Genomic DNA, 20,005 nt, shown 5'->3' on the forward strand with positions numbered 1-20,005 from the left:
CAAATTGTTCCCGCCGTCCCTTCATCCCAGAAGGCTTCCGTCTCCCAACTCATAGAGGAAGGCACGAAGCTAATTAGGGAGCTTGCAAGGTGGAACGTGGTTACCGCTGCTCGTCTCATGGAGCAGGAGAAGGCCGTGGCTCGAGCTGTCCATGAGCGTAATGCCACTAAGCAGGTGGCTGCGTCGGCGAAGCTGGATCTCCTCAATGAGCGGAAGCTTAGGGGAGAGATCTTGAGAAGGCGCTCTTGGCCGAGAGAAAACTCGGGGAGGACGCCGAAAAGGAGGTCCTTCTTTGAGAGAGCCAAGGCCGAGGCTCGCGCAGCCGAGGCCGCGAAGTCTTTGGAGAAGTGTAACCATGTTCGGGCGTGCCGACCTCTATCTCCAGCAGAGGAACGAATCCAGGGACCTGTTTAAGGCCCAGGCGGAGGTGATTCGGGGCAAAGAGGCCATCATCAAGCAGAAGGAGGCGGACATTGAGATGCTCCAAGCCGTCATGCTCCCCAATCTGCGTGCGCTGAATTCGGGACTTGGCCAGGAAGGAGCTCGCTAGGGAAGTGATCGAGGAGCTTTTCCCTCTTGATGGTTCCTTTCCGTGGGGCGGATATGACAAGTCGCTTGATGACAAGCTCGAGGCTAAGGAGAACGCCATGGTGGAGAAGGCCAAGGAGGCGGTGAGGGCGAAGATTGAGAAGGAGGCGGCCGCAAGAAAGCGACTCTTCTTTGAGAGGGCTAAGGCGGCCAAGGAGGAAGCGAGAGAATGAGGGCGGCCGATGACGCCGAGGCCAAAGCCGAGGGCTAGGAAAGGCTATTTGGGTTGCCTATTGAAGAAGATGCGGCTACCGCATCGATGGTAAGCGGCGCCAGGCATAGGTTGCTTGATGAGAACAAGTTTCAACGAGATCTGCTTGACTCTCCTCACACATCATCATGTGCCGCTTGATGAGAACATGTTTCTGACAGATCTGTTTCACTGTTTGGGGCCGATCATTAAGCCCTTCTTCCCCGCCATTTTTTTTTTGGTGCTTCAAATGACATAATTGTAGTTTTTGCTTTTCTCCTTGTACTGCACCGCTTTGGTAGGTTGTGTTTTGGTTTATCCCAATGGGGACTTTGTCATCTCCGTTCTCTTTGCTCGTAAACTGTTATTATTAATAAGAGTTCGTTTCTTTTGCCTTCGGCATGGCCGAGGTCTTTACTTTATTTCTTTTGAGCGTCTCAACGGTGTTTAGTGTTTCCACTTTGCCTTTGGCTTGGCCGAGGTCTTTTCTCGTTTTTGTCTGAGTTGCCCTCCTACGTTATTAATTGAGCGTCTCTTTTTGTTTGAGCCTTGGTTTGGCGAGGCGATTTAGAGTGTGCATCTCAACTGTTTTTAACGCTTTTAAGGCATTTTGATTTGTTTATCAATTGCGCTGGCCGCGATCGTCGCGGTGTCTGCGCTTTCGATGAGATCGCTGCGCTCTTGTCGGTGACGCGACGAAGAGTCGGCGTCTGGATAGCGTGTTACGGCGTCTACCACTTTAAGTGATCTTGAAGCGTCTACTATTTGGGGTGGCGCCACGGCACTACATTTCTTCATGGGGACCACCGCTCTTGTCTATGACAGTGTGAGTAGCGCCGGATAGCGTGTTACGCGGCGTCTACCACTTTAAGTGATCGCCAAGCGTCTACTATTTGGGGTGATTGCCACAAAGACTACATTTCTTCATAACATAACGCTGCCGCTCTTGTCGAATCGACAGATGAGACGGCGTCGGCTTCTTATAACGATCGCCGCTCTTGTCGAATCGACGAGTATGAGAGCGTCGGCTTCTTATAACGATGCCGCTCTTGTCGAATCGACAGTATGAGACGGCGTCGGCTTCTTATAACGACAGCCGCTCTTGTCGAATCGACAGTATGAGACGGCGTCGGCTTATAACGATGCCGCTCTTGTCGAATCGACAGATGAGACGGCGTCGGCTTCTTATAACGTTGCCGCTCTTGTCGAATCGACGGTATGAGACGGCGTCGGCTTCTTATAACTTTGCCGCTCTTGTCGAATCGACGGCATGAGACGGCGTCGACTTCTTATAACGATGCCGCTCTTGTCGAATCGACAGATGAGACGGCGTCGGCTTCTTATAACGTTGCCGCTCTTGTCGAATCGACGGCATGAGACGGCGTCGGCTTCTTATAACGACTGCCGCTCTTGTCGAATCGACAGCATGAGACGGCGTCGGCTTCTTATAACGACTGCCGCTCTTGTCGAATCGACAGCATGAGACGGCGTCGGCTTCTTTCTTCCTGCCAGTGATTTATGGGGAAAATGGACATCTTCATGGGAGACTTGGTTGATTTTACATTTGATATTAACATGCGTCGGGGTGCCCCCACATTGTTTTGGGCACCTCCGGCGCTATCAAGGTCTATCGGTTTCCTAATGCCTCATCGAGGCGCTGTTCCCCGTCGCCGTCGATTGCATCCATAAGGTCGCCCTTCGGTTGTGAGGATGAGCTTTTCCCCTTCTCCGATCGCTTCGCCACTTTGAGGGATTGCATGTTGCATCCTCGCGATATATCCGGATGTTGACCACCTCGTCCTTCTCGTCTTTGGAGACGAGCTTATGCGCTTCCCCGGTCGAGACATACATTAGTGTCGGGGCCGGATGGACATCACTGCGTCGGCATCGCTTAGAGTAACTCGGCCTATTAGGGCGTTGTAGGCGGATGAGCCGTTGATGACGACGAACTCGGCTAGGACATTCTTGGCCGCATTCCCCTCGCCGAACATCACCGGTAGTCTGATTGAACCCAGGGGTACCAGGCCACCCGGAGAAGTGTATAGTGGATGGGTGCAAGGGCTCAAGTCCTTGATTCTCGGCCGAGGTGTGGAAGCATTCCCGAACATGATGTTCGTGTAGGCGCTGTGTCTATCGGACATCTCTTCACTAGGTGGTTGGATATGTCCAAGTTGACTACGAGTGGAGTTGTGAGGGGCGATGACTCCCTCGTAGTCCTTCCCTCCAATAGTCATATCGGGAATGCTGGAGGCGGTGGTCGTTGCGTTGGGCACAAAGTTGATGGCACGATACGGCTCGTTCGGGTGCCGTTTGTGCCCATGAGCCGACCCACCGTTCTCGTTACCTCCGATGACTACATGGATAACTCCTATCCGTTGAAAAACGGATTTCTTATCTGGCCCCTGGCGTCGTCTTGGCCTTTGGCCACATACTTGTCGAGGCTCCCCTTCCGGATTAGCTCTTCAATGGCATTCTTGGATGCGGCGAGTTGTCGATGTGAGGTGGCGGCGCATCCGTGGTACTCGCGATCTTGGTTCGAGTCACCGTCTCCTTTTGGCTTGGAAGGCCGTTCCACTTCCGGCCCTCGCTTCGCTTAGGCGAAGACCTTGGCGGCCGATGCGACCAGAAGGGTTTTGTCATGGTAATGCCTTTGGTAAAACATTCCCGAACTGTCGCCGGCGCCGTCGAGCCCTGTTTCTTGGCAGATCTATCGAGGCCGTGACTGTTATTGTCACGGCGTTTATCATCGGATCGTGACTGTTATTGTCACGGCGCCTCTCATCCGGGCTATCATCCCGGCGGCTTTTCCTCTCTGAGGGCTCGGCCTCGCCGGGGCCTACCAGGTCTTGTGGTAATCTTCCACCTTGATGGCCTGGTCGGCCATCTTCCTCGCGGCGTCTAGGCCCAGGCCCCCGTGCTTGATGAGCTCGTCTTTTAAGTTTCCCTTTGGGAGGCCCTTCATCAATGCGAAGCCGCCGATTCGGGATTGATTTCCCGAATCTCTTTGGACCTTGCCGTCGAACCTCTTCATATAGCTTCGTAGAGACTCGCCCTCCTCCCGCTTGATAGTTAGGAGGTCCGATGTCTCCACGACCGTCCTTTTGTTGCAAGAGTATTGGGCTAAGAAGGCGTCCTTTAGGTCGGCAAAGAAAAAGATACCGAACCGTCGGGAAGCCCCTTGTACCGGTTTTGAGCCATCCCATGCGAGTCGTTGGGAAAACTCGGCACACCAGACCTCATCAGGCTGCTCCCATACCTACATGTAAGACTCGAAAGCCTCGGCGTGGTCGGTTGGGTGTTGTCTCCTTTGTATGTGAACGCCGGCAACTTGACTTGGTTGGCACGGCGGTGTCCAGGACATAATCACCGAGGGGTGTTTGACCACGTGTCGGATGACACGCGGCGACCGACTCCTCGCATTCCTAGTCCGGCTTCTCTCCTCGTAGCGAGAAGGACTTCTTCTCCGGCTCGGGCTTCTTCTCCGACTCTCCGAGTCGGGCCCTGGTTCTCCGGGGTGTGCCTCGTCGGTGTTGCGGCGGCGATGTCCTCTCCCGAGTGCGAGAAGGACTTACGTTTACCACGACCACTTTGGGCTCCTCCGGCGTCTTGGTAGGGTCTGCTTCTCCCAGTGCTCCGTTCAAGTTTCTTGGAGTCACGTTCGGGACTGGTCTCTGGACGGCTTCCGCCGCTCGTGTCGGCGTGCCTATGTGGTGGTGTACTCCCCATTAGGTCCAGGAGTGTCTTCGGTTTTGCTACGTCAACCACTGTCCCATGATGGTGACCTGGTTGGCGGGAGGCGGCGTGTCCGGTATTATCGGCATTCCGAATTCCGGTTGGACTACTCACGGTGGAGGGTTGCACTACTCGAGAATGGTGAAATGTATCATCTTGGTGTAGCTCGGTTTCGTCGGTCACGACTACTTGTTGTTTTGACATCTTCTCGGCTTTTTGGGTTTTTTTTTTTTTTTTTTTTTTGTTTTTGTTGTTTGGGAATGAATGTGACTAGCTTCTAGTGTCGGCCTTCCCCGAGACAGCGCCAATTGTTCGGGTGTAATTCCGGAGCGGATGTTTGTTACCACTCGTAGCTAGTAGAATGATGTCCTTGCTTGAATTCTCCTTGCGGTCTCCTGAAACGATGAACAAGCGGGGGCTCGGCTTTGGCCGAGCGTACTCACTCCGACGCTCAAGTCGGTAAACTTAGAGAGAAGTTGTTGTAACTTGGCTAAGAGTATATTGTAGAGAGATAAGGAAGATATTACCAGATGAATAGTGGTTATTAGGTCAATTTGTGGATCCTTTCCTCAATGAAGGTTGAGGAGTATTTATAGGCATTCACCTTTTGTCACGTAGTGGCCAAGTGGCCAAGTGGCTATCAGGTGAAAAAGACCGTTGTACCCTCGGCCGATGGACTGTGGCGGGCTCGCCGAGGGTCTTGGATATGAGTACGCGGATTTGTGTCATTTGGCTAGTTGTCTGCCGAGACCTAGGTGACAGGCCGATGGGCTTCATCGGCTAGACTGCCTAAGTTGTTGACTTTGCTGTGGATACCCTTGACCTTGCTCAATATGTTGACTTGGTCAGCGGTGCAGAATATGCCCCATCACTTATTATTATTTTTATATTAATGTATTTACTATTATTATTATTATTATTATTATTATTATTATATTATTATTATTATTATATTTATTATATTACTATTATATTTATTAATAATTAATTCGTATTGTTTATATTATTATATTTATATTTAATACATTTATTATTATTATTATTATTATTATATTTATTACTTTATTAATATATTTATTATTATTATTATTATTCATAACATATTTATTATTATTATTATATTTAATATTATTATTATATTTAATATTATTATATTAATAAGTTATTATTTAATATTTAATATTTTATTAATATACTCATTATTAATATTATTAATCACATATTTATTATTATTATTATTATTATATTTAATATTATTATGTTAATAAGTTATTATATTAGACCTATTATTATTATTATTATTATATTATTTATTATTTAGTTATTATTATTAATATATTATATTATTATTAATAATGTTATCATTTATATTACTAATATATTATTATTATTATTATTATTACTTTATTTATTATTATATTAATATTTTATTTTTTATATATCTTATTAGATTATTACTATTAGATTATATTAGTATATTATTATTATTAATGAATAATAGTATAATAATATTTATTATTGGTATTATTTTTATTATAATATTTATTATTATTATTATTATTATTATTAATATAATCTTTTTATTATTATTATTTCGATTGATTGATTGATTGATTGATTGATCGATTGATTGATTCAGCTCCATTAAGTTGATTGATTGATTCAGCTTCATTAAGTTGATTGATTCGATTCAGCTCCATTAAGTTGATTGATTAAATTGATTGATTGAGACAATTTGGTCAAAAGAAACAGGGCATAAGACTATAGAGTTGAACCTCCTTCCAGCTCAACACTAATTTACCATTAAGGCCTTAATCCCAACCAAGCATAACGAGAAGTAAAAATTGGTTTAAACTCGATCTTAACTTTGGGTGTATCATGTTAGGGGGTAAATTGTCATTCAATCTCCACGCTTAAATCTCAGCACATGATACTTCTCTCATCTTTTACTCTTTTATTCTTTTTATATTTGACAAGCCTAAAATGTTAAAATGTGTTTTTTGTAAGTCAACTCATACATAACATAGATTAAGTCACTAATTAAACAATCTATTATGAGTTTTCTAAATTTCCTTCAATCGAAGAAATATTCTCAATGGTCTTTTGATAATGTCATATTTGTGTTATGAGACTTTTTTTTTAAAAATATTTACCTTTTGTTGTATTTATAATGTAGTACTAAAAAAAGTATAGTATTGTTAAATAAAACATTATACCAGTTTGATTTAAATATACTTGTAGATCTTTTCAAGGTTATAAAGTATTAGCACAAATTCTTGCTTGTGATAGGGTCTGAATCCAAGACTCCTGGTTAAACTATAGTAACCTGTTGATCTAAGTACTTATGAGTTTTTTTATCATTTTTTTGGGTTTTAAAGACTATAATTGGTTTCAAGGCTCCAACACATTTTTACCTACCTTGAATGAATTTTGATAATAATGACATTTATCATTCATGAACATCACAAAGGTACAAGTACTCCCATTTTCCAAAACAATAATGAATCAATTACTACTCAAACGCCAACAACAATGAAGTTGCCATTATAAAATGACATAAAATCCTAACGATCAAAGATTCAGAGGTGATCAAATGCGGACTAAAGTTGAACACTAACCAAACTCACATTCTATCTTTGGCCCACAGATAAATATGTTAACGAGTTCAATTAGTCTCACTTTAGACGAGTATATCCGTCTAAAGTGTATATGGGTCAAATATGTCACTACTTATATAATAAGACAAAGTGGTGACATCCCACTCGTTGTTTGTTTTATTATGAAAATAGTGTGATATTTGACCCGTCTACAACTTTAAACGGATAGTGTCCATCTAAAGTGAGAATTTGTGTAACGAGTTTGAAAGAGGTTAGTGACCCAATCCTATCTTATATTCTTATCCATATCCGTTAATTTTACCGATCAAATAAAACCGATAAAATCAACGAGAACGGACCCATAAACAACTCAAGTCCCAATCAGACACTTAAGATTCACGGGTCAACTAACTCAACAAGATATATTAAAAACAAGAATATGAACACACAAAAACCCATAAAATGTCATAAATTCCCTGCTTTCTTTACCTCATTACTATACCTGCTACCACGTCCCCCCTCAATTTCATCCTCTCTTTTTCCGTCAATCAATCCAAAAACCCCACAATAAAGTCTCAGATTAACTAATATTATGTGGGCAATGTAGTTCTTCCTAATTTATTGACAAAAATTGTAACTTTATAGTAAATAAAAGTGTTGGGGTCATTGCATTTTTGTATGCATCACAGAATATGCTTACTCAACTTGCTGTTTTTGTACTTCTTACTTACTTTTCAGCTGCTCATGCTGGTAAATTTTCAATCTTTGATTGTTTTTTTCAACCTCATTGATTTATTGTTTAGTTTGTGAGTTGTGAACTTGTGATCATGATTTTTTAGTATAAAGTTTGTAATTTTGTTTGTATTTTTAGTGGCGGATCTAAGGGGGCTAGCAGGAGCGCTTTCTCCCGAACTTTCTGTTATACTGATATAACTAGTTTCCCCCCTGCTGAAATTTTTCGCTCCCTAACTGTAAATCCTGGTTCCGCTACTGTGTATTTGGTATTTCTAATTGATTTAGTGATGCATTGTGTAAAATATGTAATGGGTTTTGTTTAGTTGGATGTGTAGTTAGTTCAGTTTGTTTGATGGGTTTGTATTGACTTTAGGATTAGTGGATCAGTGCTGTGTAGATCTGTAATTTAAGCTGGTTTGTACGAAATCGCTGTCGAAAATCTGATTTTTGAGCTGAATTGATGACTACTGACTAGTGAGTTGAGAATTGTGCTTCTGATTGAGCCACTGATGTATTTGGTCTTGTGCTATAATCTTTAGTTTATGTTTCCCACTGTATTTAGAAGCGGGGTAAGAGGAGATCGGATGCATGCAGTATCTCCCTTTCAGTAAGAAAGGGTGTTTCTAGTATATCTCAGTCGAAACGGGATGACTATTTGCTACTTCTTGAGAGTAGAGAGTGTTGAGGATTTATTCTGTTGTGCATAGTTTCATTGATTTAGTGCTTGAGTGAGCCTTGAGATTCCCATCTAAGTAAATTACTACTACTAATTACTAGCGGAAAATAGCTGATTTAACTGCTCAAAGAGATTTCTTTTGGCTACTTCCGCTGCCATAGTATCAACTTGTGCTACTGATAGCTTTCATTTCGTTAGTGAAACACATTTCAATTGGCCTTTCATCCTATCTTAGAAGGACCGCGTATGGGGTGTCAATTTTTTCATTTTCGGCAAATCTTTGAGTTCTTTAGTCTCACAGTGATTTATTTGACTGAACAGTAGCACCATATGCTTTACGGTTAAGTTGTGGAGCAAGGGCGAACGTTCATACTGCACCAACCAATACACTATGGTACAAGGACTATGCATATACAGGAGGAGTGCCCGCCAATGCTACACGGCCCAGTTACATCACTCCTCCACTTTCCACCCTTCGTTTTTTCCCTTTGTCCGGGGGTTCAGAAAACTGTTATAACATTAATCGTGTCCCTCCTGGACATTATTTAGTTAGGCTTTTTTTCGGTTTGGTTGAGGATCCAAATTTCGACAGTGAGCCGTTTTTTGATGTTTCCATAGAAGGAACTCTAGTTGATTCTTTGAGTTCGGGTTGGAGTAGTCAAGATGACCGAGTATTCACTGAAGCCCTCGTCTTTCTTACTGATGGTACTGCATCTCTTTGCTTCCACAGTACTGGTCATGGTGACCCAGCTGTTATATCTATCGAAATCCTCCAAGTTGATGATAAGGCATACAACTTTGGCCCACAATTTGGTCGAGGGTCAATTCTGAAGACGGTTAAAAGGCTCAGTGCCGGTGCCGGGAGGCCAAGGTTTGGTGAAGATTACGGGGCTGACCCTTGGGGCGGGGATAGATTTTGGAATTCACTGCCAACTCTTGGTGAAAGTTCCGACAAGGCTATTTCTGTTGAAAGTCCTATAAAAAAAATTTCGACTGCTCCAAATTTTTATCCACAAGGTCTTTATCAATCAGCACTGGTTAGCACTGATGTCGAGTCTGAAATAATATACAACATTGATGTGGAACCCAATGGTAACTACTCGGTTTGGCTTCATTTTGCCGAGATTGATCCTTCCATCACTAAAGCAGGTGAAAGGGTCTTTAACATTTTGATAAACGGTGACGTTGCATTCAAAGCCGTAGATGTTGTAAGCATGAGTGGGGGTGTCAAAACTGCCCTTGTACTGAACACAACGGTTGCAGTAGAGGGCAGGACTTTGACTTTGAGTTTACAGCCCACTAATAACGGTCTTGCGATAATCAATGCCATTGAGGTCTTCCAAATTATAAAAGCCGAGGCAAAAACTTTGTCCGCTGAAGGTACCTGCTTTATCCAGTAATTTATTTCATGCTGTTGTAAACCTTGCTTCGTCTGCTGAAGGTACCTCCTAATTTTTTTGCTGTAACAAATCTGTCTAGTTGATGCTTTGGGATCTGTAAAGAAAGCTCTGCAGCTGCCATCTCGTCTCGGCTGGAATGGAGACCCATGTGTCCCGCAAGAACATCCGTGGACTGGAGCAGATTGTCAATTTGATATTGCTAAAAATAGATGGTTCATTGATGGACTGTAAGTTCCAACCCAACTGTGAAATTTTTTCAAGTATTTAAGCTTTTTTACACGGAAATTACATGGTCGTCATGTCAAGTTCTTTTTTTCTTTTCTTTTCACCCCCGGAAATTACATGACAGAATGAAAGGTTGAAGAGTTCTCGTATTAAAAACGATTACTTGTCGACTGAAGGATCTGATGCAGATATTCATCTAGCATGTTTTTCATCAATTATCTGCACCACTGAATGGATCACGTCGGCGAAATGATTACTTAAATTCTGAAATTTCTTTGTGTTTTCTCAGTGGTCTTGACAACCAGGGTTTACGTGGCTTCCTCCCTAATGATATTTCCAAGTTGAGCCGTATACAAAGCATGTAAGCCACTGATGATTGCTATACTAGTACTTTTTAGGTTCTTTTTTTTTTCATCGACATAATTCAACCTCATCTTTCACGCTACATAAGCTAAATTCAGAACCTAGCATATCAAGAACTTGAATATCGTCTTTAATACTGTTTCAAACGGGAAACTGCAGAAATCTTAGTGGAAATAGCATTCATGGTTCTATACCTTCAACACTCGGGTCCATCTCAACTTTGGAAATTCTGTAAGAATGTTCCGACTCACTTTCATCTTATTTTTTGAAACTGACCCATGTCTTAACATTGGTAATCTTGTCTGTTGATGGCAGGGATCTATCTTATAACTTCTTGAATGGTTCAATTCCCGAGACTCTGGGAAAGTTGAATGTGTTACGAATTCTGTAAGATCACGAATTAGCTCTCAAGTCTTAACGTGTGGAACGGAGTGTAATAACAAAATTTCTTACATGTTAATGTCTTGATGATGCAGAAATCTGAATGGCAACAAGTTATCAGGAAGAGTTCCAGCTGCCCTTGGCGGAAGGCTGTTGCACAGAGCTAGCTATAAGTATGTTTCTCATACTCCCTCCGTCCTGGTCAATTGTTGTCCTTTGATTTTGGCACAAAGACCAAGGAAAGGGAAGGGGGCCAATTATAAGATGACAAGTGGACCAAATCGGTCAAATTGCTCATCAAATGCAATCTTAAAATAGAAAGGACAACAATTGACTGAGACACCCCAAAATGGAATAGGACAAAAAATGACTGGGACGGAGGGAGTATCATTTTAGCGTGAATTGTATCTCTCTCTTTTTCATGCCCTTAGCCCTTATGCTGTAATACTTATTAACAATGATTTTTGGCAGCTTTACTGATAACAAAGGACTTTGCGGTATACCAGGACTACCTACATGTGGGCCTCATCTTTCCGCTGGTGCTAAAGTTGGCATCGTCTTTGCTGTTTGCTTAGCTCTACTTCTCGTAGTTGGGTGCTTACTAGTTTGGTATAAAAGGCGGCAGAATATTCTTAGGGCTCAAAAACTAGCTGGTAAGATAACTCGTATAAATCCTCGCTTTTAATCATTTTGTTACTTAGGGCTTGCTTTGAAGATCAGTAGTTGATTTGTTAAAATTATTCTCTTATTTACGCAGCTAGAGAAGCCCCTTACGCAAAAAGGCGAACCCAATTCTCACGAGATGTGCAGATGACTATACATCAAGGCACCCGGACTGCTGCAGAAAACGGACCTATATTGTTATCTTGAGTATCAGTAAACATCGCCATGAACTTGGGTATCAGCGCATTCATTTACAGCAAGATACTATAAATTGGAGCAGCCCTGACCCGGGCCACGACACTGCAGCCATTTTTGTAAAATTCTACTTGAAGGATACTTTCTCAATAATCTTTCAAGATGGAAGATCGTTCAGAAGTGTTGATATATTGGAAATTGTAAATTAGACCGAGTTTTGTATATTATGTTTCGATTATTCATCTGTTTGAGTTTAGAACAGAAACTGACTGGTATAGTGAACTGCAGAAAGAAGTCATCTTAGTCCACTCTTAGTACATTCTTCTTATACATTTTGAAGTTTGAATAGCAGATGTATCAGACCATTTCTTATCCTCGAGGCGATAAAGATAATAAATCGATTTCATCATGGATTTAGGTTTATTACTAGGTGAATGGGACTCACAAGGACGATACTGATATTAGCGAGTGTTTATGTTTCTCATTCTTTAATCGATGTGAGATACTCACATGTGACATCTTTACTCGGGCAATGAGTCCTCTACACAAGGCTCGCACAATTATTCAGAAATACGAATGTACATCAAAGAGAAGAAGTTACTAGTGAAGGATGTATCCTCGAAAGTAACGACACTCACAACGATTTAAATAAAGCTGTGAGATCTACCTATTTGAAAATTTGGATTCGGATGATGTTTTAAACGAAACTATTTTTAAAGACATAAGACTAGTATAATTATAAAAAGACATGGTGATTCATACATACGATTTATTGTTCCCAAATCACAAGTCATCGATGATGGTCGAACTAAGAAGTTGATCGAGTTTAACTAAGATCCCGATGGAACTCAAAGAGGGAGAACTTTATCACTTTAAGTAGTAATCTTATGTACCTTACCCGAACCAGATTAAACCGATAAATGTAAACAAAACAAAACATCTAAAGCAAACCAATAATTTGTGTGAAAACATTTTTTAATGTGTGTTTGTTTGCATACACTAGTTTCCATGAGAATTGAGTTACTATTAGCACATTGTTTTGTTAGTGACTTTGTTGTCACTCAGCAGTACATTAGCACCAAGAATTGGACTAATTTGGATGGGGATGTTGGACTGTCACTTTTTTAATCAAAAATCATATCATTAGTCATATCTTATATAGGCCCAACTAATAAGATTATCGAGCAACAAAGCCCTTGTTCTTTTGGACTTAATTTCAGATCATTTCAGTTCAGTTCAGCTCTATTCAATCAGCTAGTCTTGTTATAGATGAATATATCCGTCTATAACTAAAGACGGGTCAAATAACTTGAAAGTGGTGATATTTTGGCCCCCACCACTCCACTTGTTGCTTGTCCTATTAAGAATGTAGTATTGTATTTGACCCGTCTTTAGTTATAGACGGATATGTGCCGTCTATAATGAGATTTTGTGCTATTCAATTGAGTTCAATTCCGCTCCTTAAGACTATTTCAGTCGAAAAAAACAGGACCTAAAACTCAATAATCATTAGCTGACTTGTAATAATTTACAAAAGTTCAAATAAGATTATCGAGCAAGAAACAAAAACTTATCACACGTTCGTTTAAACCTTACCAAGATCAATTGTGACTTCTCGACTTTGAGCATATAATCCTCTAAAAAGGGCGGATAACTTGGTATACGTAGTTTGCAGGCTATCACGTATACAAGTAGTGGTTGCGAGTTCGCTCGTCATTCAAAAAAGATATCTCATTTTTTCTTTTTCTTTTGGTATATAAAGAGAGCCACAAGAGCAAATTTGATGTTGACGAGTTTAGTTTAAACTATGGCCATATGTATTATGTACCACTTCTCAAGTTCTCATGACTTAACCACTTTACCATCAAAGTTATATGACATTTACAATTATGTTACATCACACGGATTATAACACCAGCCAATGTTACATCTTACAGAGTACTACTCTCCCTCTGTTCCAGTAAATAGTTTATACTTACAGGAGAAATAAGACAAGTGTAAACTATTGACTGGAACGGAGGAAGTACAATTTACTAATTATGATGTTGATTGTTCTTAAAACAGTTATAACTTTCTTAAAATAAATGGATCAAGTAATCTCACTTGAATAGATTAAGAGAATTTTTTTTTTATTACCCACCTACAATAGATGGGTAGCATTACAATATAATTAAGGGATCTTCTCTCGTGTACCCCTCAACTTTTTCATTTTCTATGATATACCCCTCTTTTTATGCAAAAAAACTTTGACCGTCAATAACTCTTGGCTACAAATTCAGAATACGATAAACTTTTTTTCCAAATTCACCGTCTTTAAGAGGTCTTCCGTTTGAAAACAAATTCACCGATGTCTCAACTCGTTGTCGGGAATTATGGTCGGTCAAAGTTTATTCGTTAAAAAATGTTTGACCAACCATAACTACTGGCTAAGAGTTCAAAAAGCGGTGATTTTTTTTTTTCAAATTGAAGGCCTTGACGAGATAATTGGTTTGGAAAAAAAATTACCGTTTTCTAAACTCATAATAGAGAATTATTGTCGGTCAAAGATTTTTTGCGAAAAACGAGGGATACACCATAGAAAACGAAAAAGTTCAGGGGTACACGAGAGAATATCAGTAAGAGGATTATACATCTGATGTATTACCTCAAATTCTATAGTTTCTGAGCATTATAATAAAGTTTTTGAGTTTTGTTTTAAAGTTTCTGAATTTCACTATGAAGTTCTGAGTTTATTCACTTAAATATTAAGCTCTAAAAAATTACAATAAAACTCAAAAATATTACATATAAATTTAGTTAAATTTGAGTTTTGACGGAAAAAATATTAAAATCTAACTTATAAACTTTATTATGCTAAAAATAAATACATATATGCTCAAAAATAAATAAAGTTTGAGGTAATAAGCTCAAAAAAAAAATACATATATGCTCAAAAAACAAAAAAGTTGGAGGTAGTACATCCGATGTATGTTCCTTTTTCTTAGAGAATATCCCTATAATTAATGTTGAATCCATGACTTTCTTAGATAAGAGAAGTTTTTTTTGCTAATTCATAGATATTTGTTTTCGCAAGTCTCTCTTATTTGACCCGTTTCCGTCTTAGGGGAAAAATTTGGATTTTTGTCATGTTTCATGAAAGGAATCCAAAAGCGAGGCCCCAACGCGCACTGCCGTCCATTTCAGCAAACACAGTCGCACAAGTCATTGCCAAAAACAGGAGAATGTGTTTGAAAAAGTAACTAAGCAAAACAGTCACTAAAATACAACACATAATTGGTTGTCGTAAAAGTAAAAGTGTCGTAACTTTACTGTCACTCCGTCATGACGGCACCTATAATTCATCTCGTACGTCACATCTTATGCTTTTCCACTATCATTGTGGGCACTCCATATTTTTTTTTTTTTTTTTTTTTTTTGACAGCTGTGAAGAAAGAGTTTTACATCATAGTGGTACGGCTCACTAAACCATATCTATAAACTACAACATAGAGCTACTAATAATATAAACTAGAGCATGATAACAATTGCATCGGTAAACATCGTCGTGTTGATGGCGTACGACGGAAGTCGAAACACGCTCTTCAAACTCAAACTCCACCCCAATCTCTAATGGATGAGCAACGTAGGCCAAAGGAAAAGACTCATCTTTGCTTGTCTTGATAGATGTAGCTTCAGAGAAATACCTGCAACAAGACCCAAGAAAAGGTCTCGGAGATTCATCTCCTTGGCTGTGAAAATCTTCCTCAGAAAACCAACGATTCTCCACAAACTCAATTTTACTCGTCTTGATCAAAACAGTTTCAGAGAAATACCTACAACAAGACCCAAGAAAGCGTCTCGGAGATTCATTTCCTTGGCTGTGATACACCTTATCTGGAAACCAACGAGCCCCTTAACCCAACGAGAGAAAACAAAGTGCACTTACGCCCCAAGGACGTAGAAAGAAAAGACGGAAAGCAGACAATAATTTACGTTTACTTTATTAAGTATATATGTATCGTACATTTACTTTGATTCGGTGTTCCAAACACACAACCGATTTACTCTTTTATTTGGTTTTGACATCGATCACCTTAAAATGTCGTAAGCATTCATGGGAAACCGAACAAAGTACATAAGGAGAAAGTACAACGAGCACAAGTGCACAACATGTAGGATATAATTCCTGGAGCAATGATAATTAACATTTGACCGCCCTGAGAATATTACGAGTACCTATTTGCTAGAATCGATAAACCCTTGAAATCATTGCATATTTACAAAATTCGCCTTCCTCGGGACTTACCTAAGGATATTCTGGATCACTTGAACGTTCATCTAAATTAAAATCTTCGTTCGAGTCCTCAATTATCCTCCATCTATTTACGATACAAGCAAAACATGTGCATTAGAAAAGACGACCAACTGTTTATATGGGAAAGGTCTAAAGAATCAATTTTCGCCGGGATAATACATTAATACCTTTCAAGAACAACCTTTCCTTCTTTGTACTTCTGGTTTTTGTCGCGAGCTATCATCTAAGGAGCAACCGAGGAACAAAAGAGGGTCAGTTTCAACCTTTGTAAGGGTTTAAACATACCTTTCACATAAACTAAAAATAAAAAATAAAACGGAAACAAGAAAAAAGACGAGAAAAACGAAAATCCACAATAACCACCAAAGTATAAGCTCACTAGCTAATTAGTTTATGAGTTTTGTGCAAAGCAGCTACATAATCCACCCAAATCATTTAGGCATCTCTTTTCAACCCTCCCAAATATTAGATCCCACTTTTTTCGCGGCCCAATCATATAATTTGATCTACGAAAATATTAATCATGAAGATGGGTAGGGCCGTCTTGCAATTTCTTATGGTTAGACTTGCATGTATTTTTTTCGAGTTTCTAGACTAATTTTTTTTTAGTTTAAAGTTCTGTTATTCCAACTCTTCACTTGGCTACGTATCTCATGAATGACATTTCGACCTGCAGACAACTACTCCAAGAACATCAAGTTTTTCATCATAACCACGTCCTAACACCGTCCACCTTTTTGAGTCGGACACTCGCAGTCAGGTTGTGGGGTCTTGGCGTAAAATGTTTCTAAAGGCATTTTCAAATCGTCTAAAGATTTTAAAATCTTACTCCAAAATCTCAAGTACGGAGTATAATATGATCCGAGATCATATATGGTCATTTCCCGCTGTTATGCACTAGGCACACATAATTAAGCTTACCGTGACTTAACATCAGCAGACGGTTTTATGAAACAGGACATAATTATACTACAATAAAGAGATATGGGCTGAAGAAGCCTTACATATTTCCATCCGAGAAGTTGTCCACAGCCACAACAAAATACATCAGAGACGGTATGTATTCCAGACATCATATTCCTGTCCTCTTCTTGTCCAACTGATACATTTACCCTGTAAATAACCAGAGAAAATAAATAAAATCCCACACATATTGGTTCACCAAGAAGATATCGAAATTGAAGTTGATCGATGATCGCAAAATATACGAGGGTGTGCAAGCTTTCACGGTCGCTAAATCTTAAGTATGCAAAATGGATATATGATCATAGAATACTATTTCAGGTATTAAATAGTTTTACGGTAACTTACACATTTTCAAAAAGATATGCCCGTCCTTTGCGACAACTGAACGACTGAATTCAGAAAGACAAACAGCATTGTAGTGTTAGAACAAAACGGTAAGATAGAAGCTCCCGGAAAAAATTAACAACAATATAACCACCTCCGAAAAGTAGTCAATCTTGCCATTTTAAAATTCAGGATTTGAACGAAAAATCTCAACTATATTACGAAAACCATAACGAAGCCAGGGAAACAACTGCTAATGTCGAATGGATCTGAAATAAATGCATCCAAGTTAAAGACTTAAAACATCAGTTTTCAGTTTTGACATTGAATTTTCATCGGCGCTATCATATAACGTGATTAGCGCCGTAATTGTCAGTACCGGAATTACATAATTGGTCCAACAAAGAATGTCACAGAAAACAGCCTCATCACTAAAAACACTGATTGAAGCTAATACTAGGTACATCTCGCTACTTTACCAGCGCCCTTATCTGACCCCTGAACCTGAAGGGTGTAATTGATAGACAACGAAAGTAATAATAAAATACGACAACTATCTTCACTAAAGTAGCGAATCACGGCACATCACAAAAGCACTATCAACCAACATCAAGCCATCTCAACATTCACAAATCACAACAAAGAGTACTGTGGTCTCTAATTAACTCTCGACTATCTAATTAGAGCATAAACAGGACCACTAATCCACCAAAACACTAAACAAACAATAACCCACATGATTGATTACATAAAAGACTGAAGGAAACGAAACCACCTTAAAGACGGAATCAGAAACAAGGGTGTATTAAAGAAAGACTGAAAGTTGCATAATTTGTGTCCTTCAAAGTTAAAACAGGCCACAAATTCCACCAACTAGCCAACATAGTGGCTTGATTACCTTAATCAAAGTAATGCAATGTGACTAATAATCCCATTTAACTAAACTATGATTCACTAATTCGAGCTTTATCGAATAATTCTCTAGTAGATTCCATGCAACACCAGCACCTATGACACCAAAAGTGCCCTCTATCAAAGCTAATCTTGGTAATGCTCCATTGCTCCCTAAAAGAACTCTGATTTCCATTTCCAAAATTCCAAACATCAATTGTTTTAAGTAAAACGAGCGGCCGAACTAAGGGAAGGGCGCTCGCCTCCGCTGGACAATGAAAATTTCACAACTTTTCGTTAGCATTTTTTGATTTGCCCCCTAATTAACCGAAAAATTGCTCCCTAAAAAACTATGATTTCTATTTCCATAATTCCAATCATCAATTGTTATAAGTAAAACAAGTGGCCGAACTAAGGGAAGGGCGCTCGCCCCCGCTGGACAATGAAAATTTCACAACTTTTCAACCCACATTTTTTTATTTGCCCCCTAATTAACCCAAAAATTGCTCCCTAAAAGAACTATGATTTCTATTTCCATAATTCCAATCATCAATTGTTATAAGTACAACAAGTGGCCGAACTAAGGAGGGCTAGTAAGGGCGCTCGCCCCCTTTAGACAATGAAAATTTCAACACTTTTAGTTAACATTTTTTGAGTTTACTTTATCGCATTACTAGTTTACCCCCTAACCGAAAAATTGCTCCCTAAAGGAACTAAGATTTCTATTTCCATAATTCCAATCATCAATTGTTATAAGTACAATAAGTGGCCGAACTAAGGAGGGCTAGCAAGGACGCTCGCCCCCTTTAGACAATGAAAATCTCAAAACTTTTAGTTAACATTTTTTAGTTTACTTTATGACATTACTAGTTCGCTCCTGTTAAAAATCCTGGTTCCGTCACTAATACGACAATTTCCAAGTGGTTAACATCAAGGTATCACTTATACTAGATCCATTAATACTTGATTCTAAGAAATGACCAAACCCCATATGATCAACTTATTGGGATCGACTAACATGAATCATTATTCGAAACCGTCGAAAAATCCCATATGATCAATAATACAAGGCATTAACAAGAAAACTAAAAGGAACCCATTTGATTAAAAATCACAAACATCAAAACTAAACCAATTAAAGTACAATTACAAGGAAAATCACAAATGGGATTGGTTAAAATTGAGGTAAAAGAAAAATTACCCTAGAAAGGACATCATCAGCAAGAGCTAAAGAGGTGTCACAGAATTTACAGCGGTAAATTTTGCCATCCAAATCAACTAAAAACACTCTCCCCATTTGTGGTTGTTTCTCTTTTTTAATTACTGCAAAAAAAAAAAAAAAGGGTATTTGTTACTCATTTATTTATGGATAAAAGACCATAATTATATGTTCACGTGTGATGTGTCTAGTCATGGCAGTCAACGGTGGAAAAAGTGAAAAACGCCGTTCACCGTAAATTCACGAAACTTTATGTAAAGCGGTTTTATAATACGGATTATTATTGTAAATTCGTAATTGTTTTACGTAATTATCCCTAAAGAATACTCATATTAAGTATTCATGTGTGTTATTTTGGTGATTAAAGATTTTGGTAATTAAAGACGGTTTTACGATAAATTATTGTAAAATCGCTTAATAAATGTTTTTAAAATTATTTTTACCGATGTTTGGGTTAGGTTGATAGGTTGGCATGAATTGGAAAATTGGGTTTGTTCAATTTAGTTGTTTGAGTGAAGTTTAGTTTTGGCCCAAAGGTGTGATTCATTAAGCCTCCGATGAGCAAT

The 20,005-nt window shown here is 39.5% G+C and overlaps 2 protein-coding genes across 2 annotated transcripts; one reads left to right on the forward strand and one right to left on the reverse strand.

Moving 5' to 3' along the window:
• Positions 1-7,531: 7,531 nt before the first annotated feature.
• On the forward strand, positions 7,532-12,053 carry LOC141596110 (receptor-like protein 4). Its single transcript, XM_074416150.1, has 9 exons — positions 7,532-7,857; positions 8,840-9,898; positions 9,998-10,145; positions 10,433-10,504; positions 10,666-10,737; positions 10,822-10,893; positions 10,983-11,060; positions 11,359-11,540; positions 11,645-12,053. Exons 1-9 carry the CDS (start codon positions 7,800-7,802, stop codon positions 11,755-11,757), a joined length of 1,854 nt encoding a protein of 617 aa, XP_074272251.1. The 5' UTR covers positions 7,532-7,799; the 3' UTR covers positions 11,758-12,053.
• Positions 12,054-15,697: 3,644 nt separating this feature from the next.
• LOC141596111 (protein yippee-like At3g55890) lies at positions 15,698-19,572 on the reverse strand. Its single transcript, XM_074416151.1, has 5 exons — positions 19,422-19,572; positions 17,351-17,394; positions 17,044-17,152; positions 16,207-16,262; positions 15,698-16,103 (listed from the first exon to the last, which is right to left on the reverse strand). The coding sequence occupies exons 1-5, from the start codon at positions 19,515-19,517 to the stop codon at positions 16,031-16,033; spliced, it is 378 nt and encodes a 125-aa protein (XP_074272252.1). The 5' UTR covers positions 19,518-19,572; the 3' UTR covers positions 15,698-16,030.
• Between the last annotated feature and the right edge of the window lie 433 nt (positions 19,573-20,005).

This window comes from Silene latifolia, chromosome 8, assembly GCF_048544455.1.
Source record: "Silene latifolia isolate original U9 population chromosome 8, ASM4854445v1, whole genome shotgun sequence".
NCBI classification, from domain to species: Eukaryota; Viridiplantae; Streptophyta; class Magnoliopsida; order Caryophyllales; family Caryophyllaceae; genus Silene; species Silene latifolia.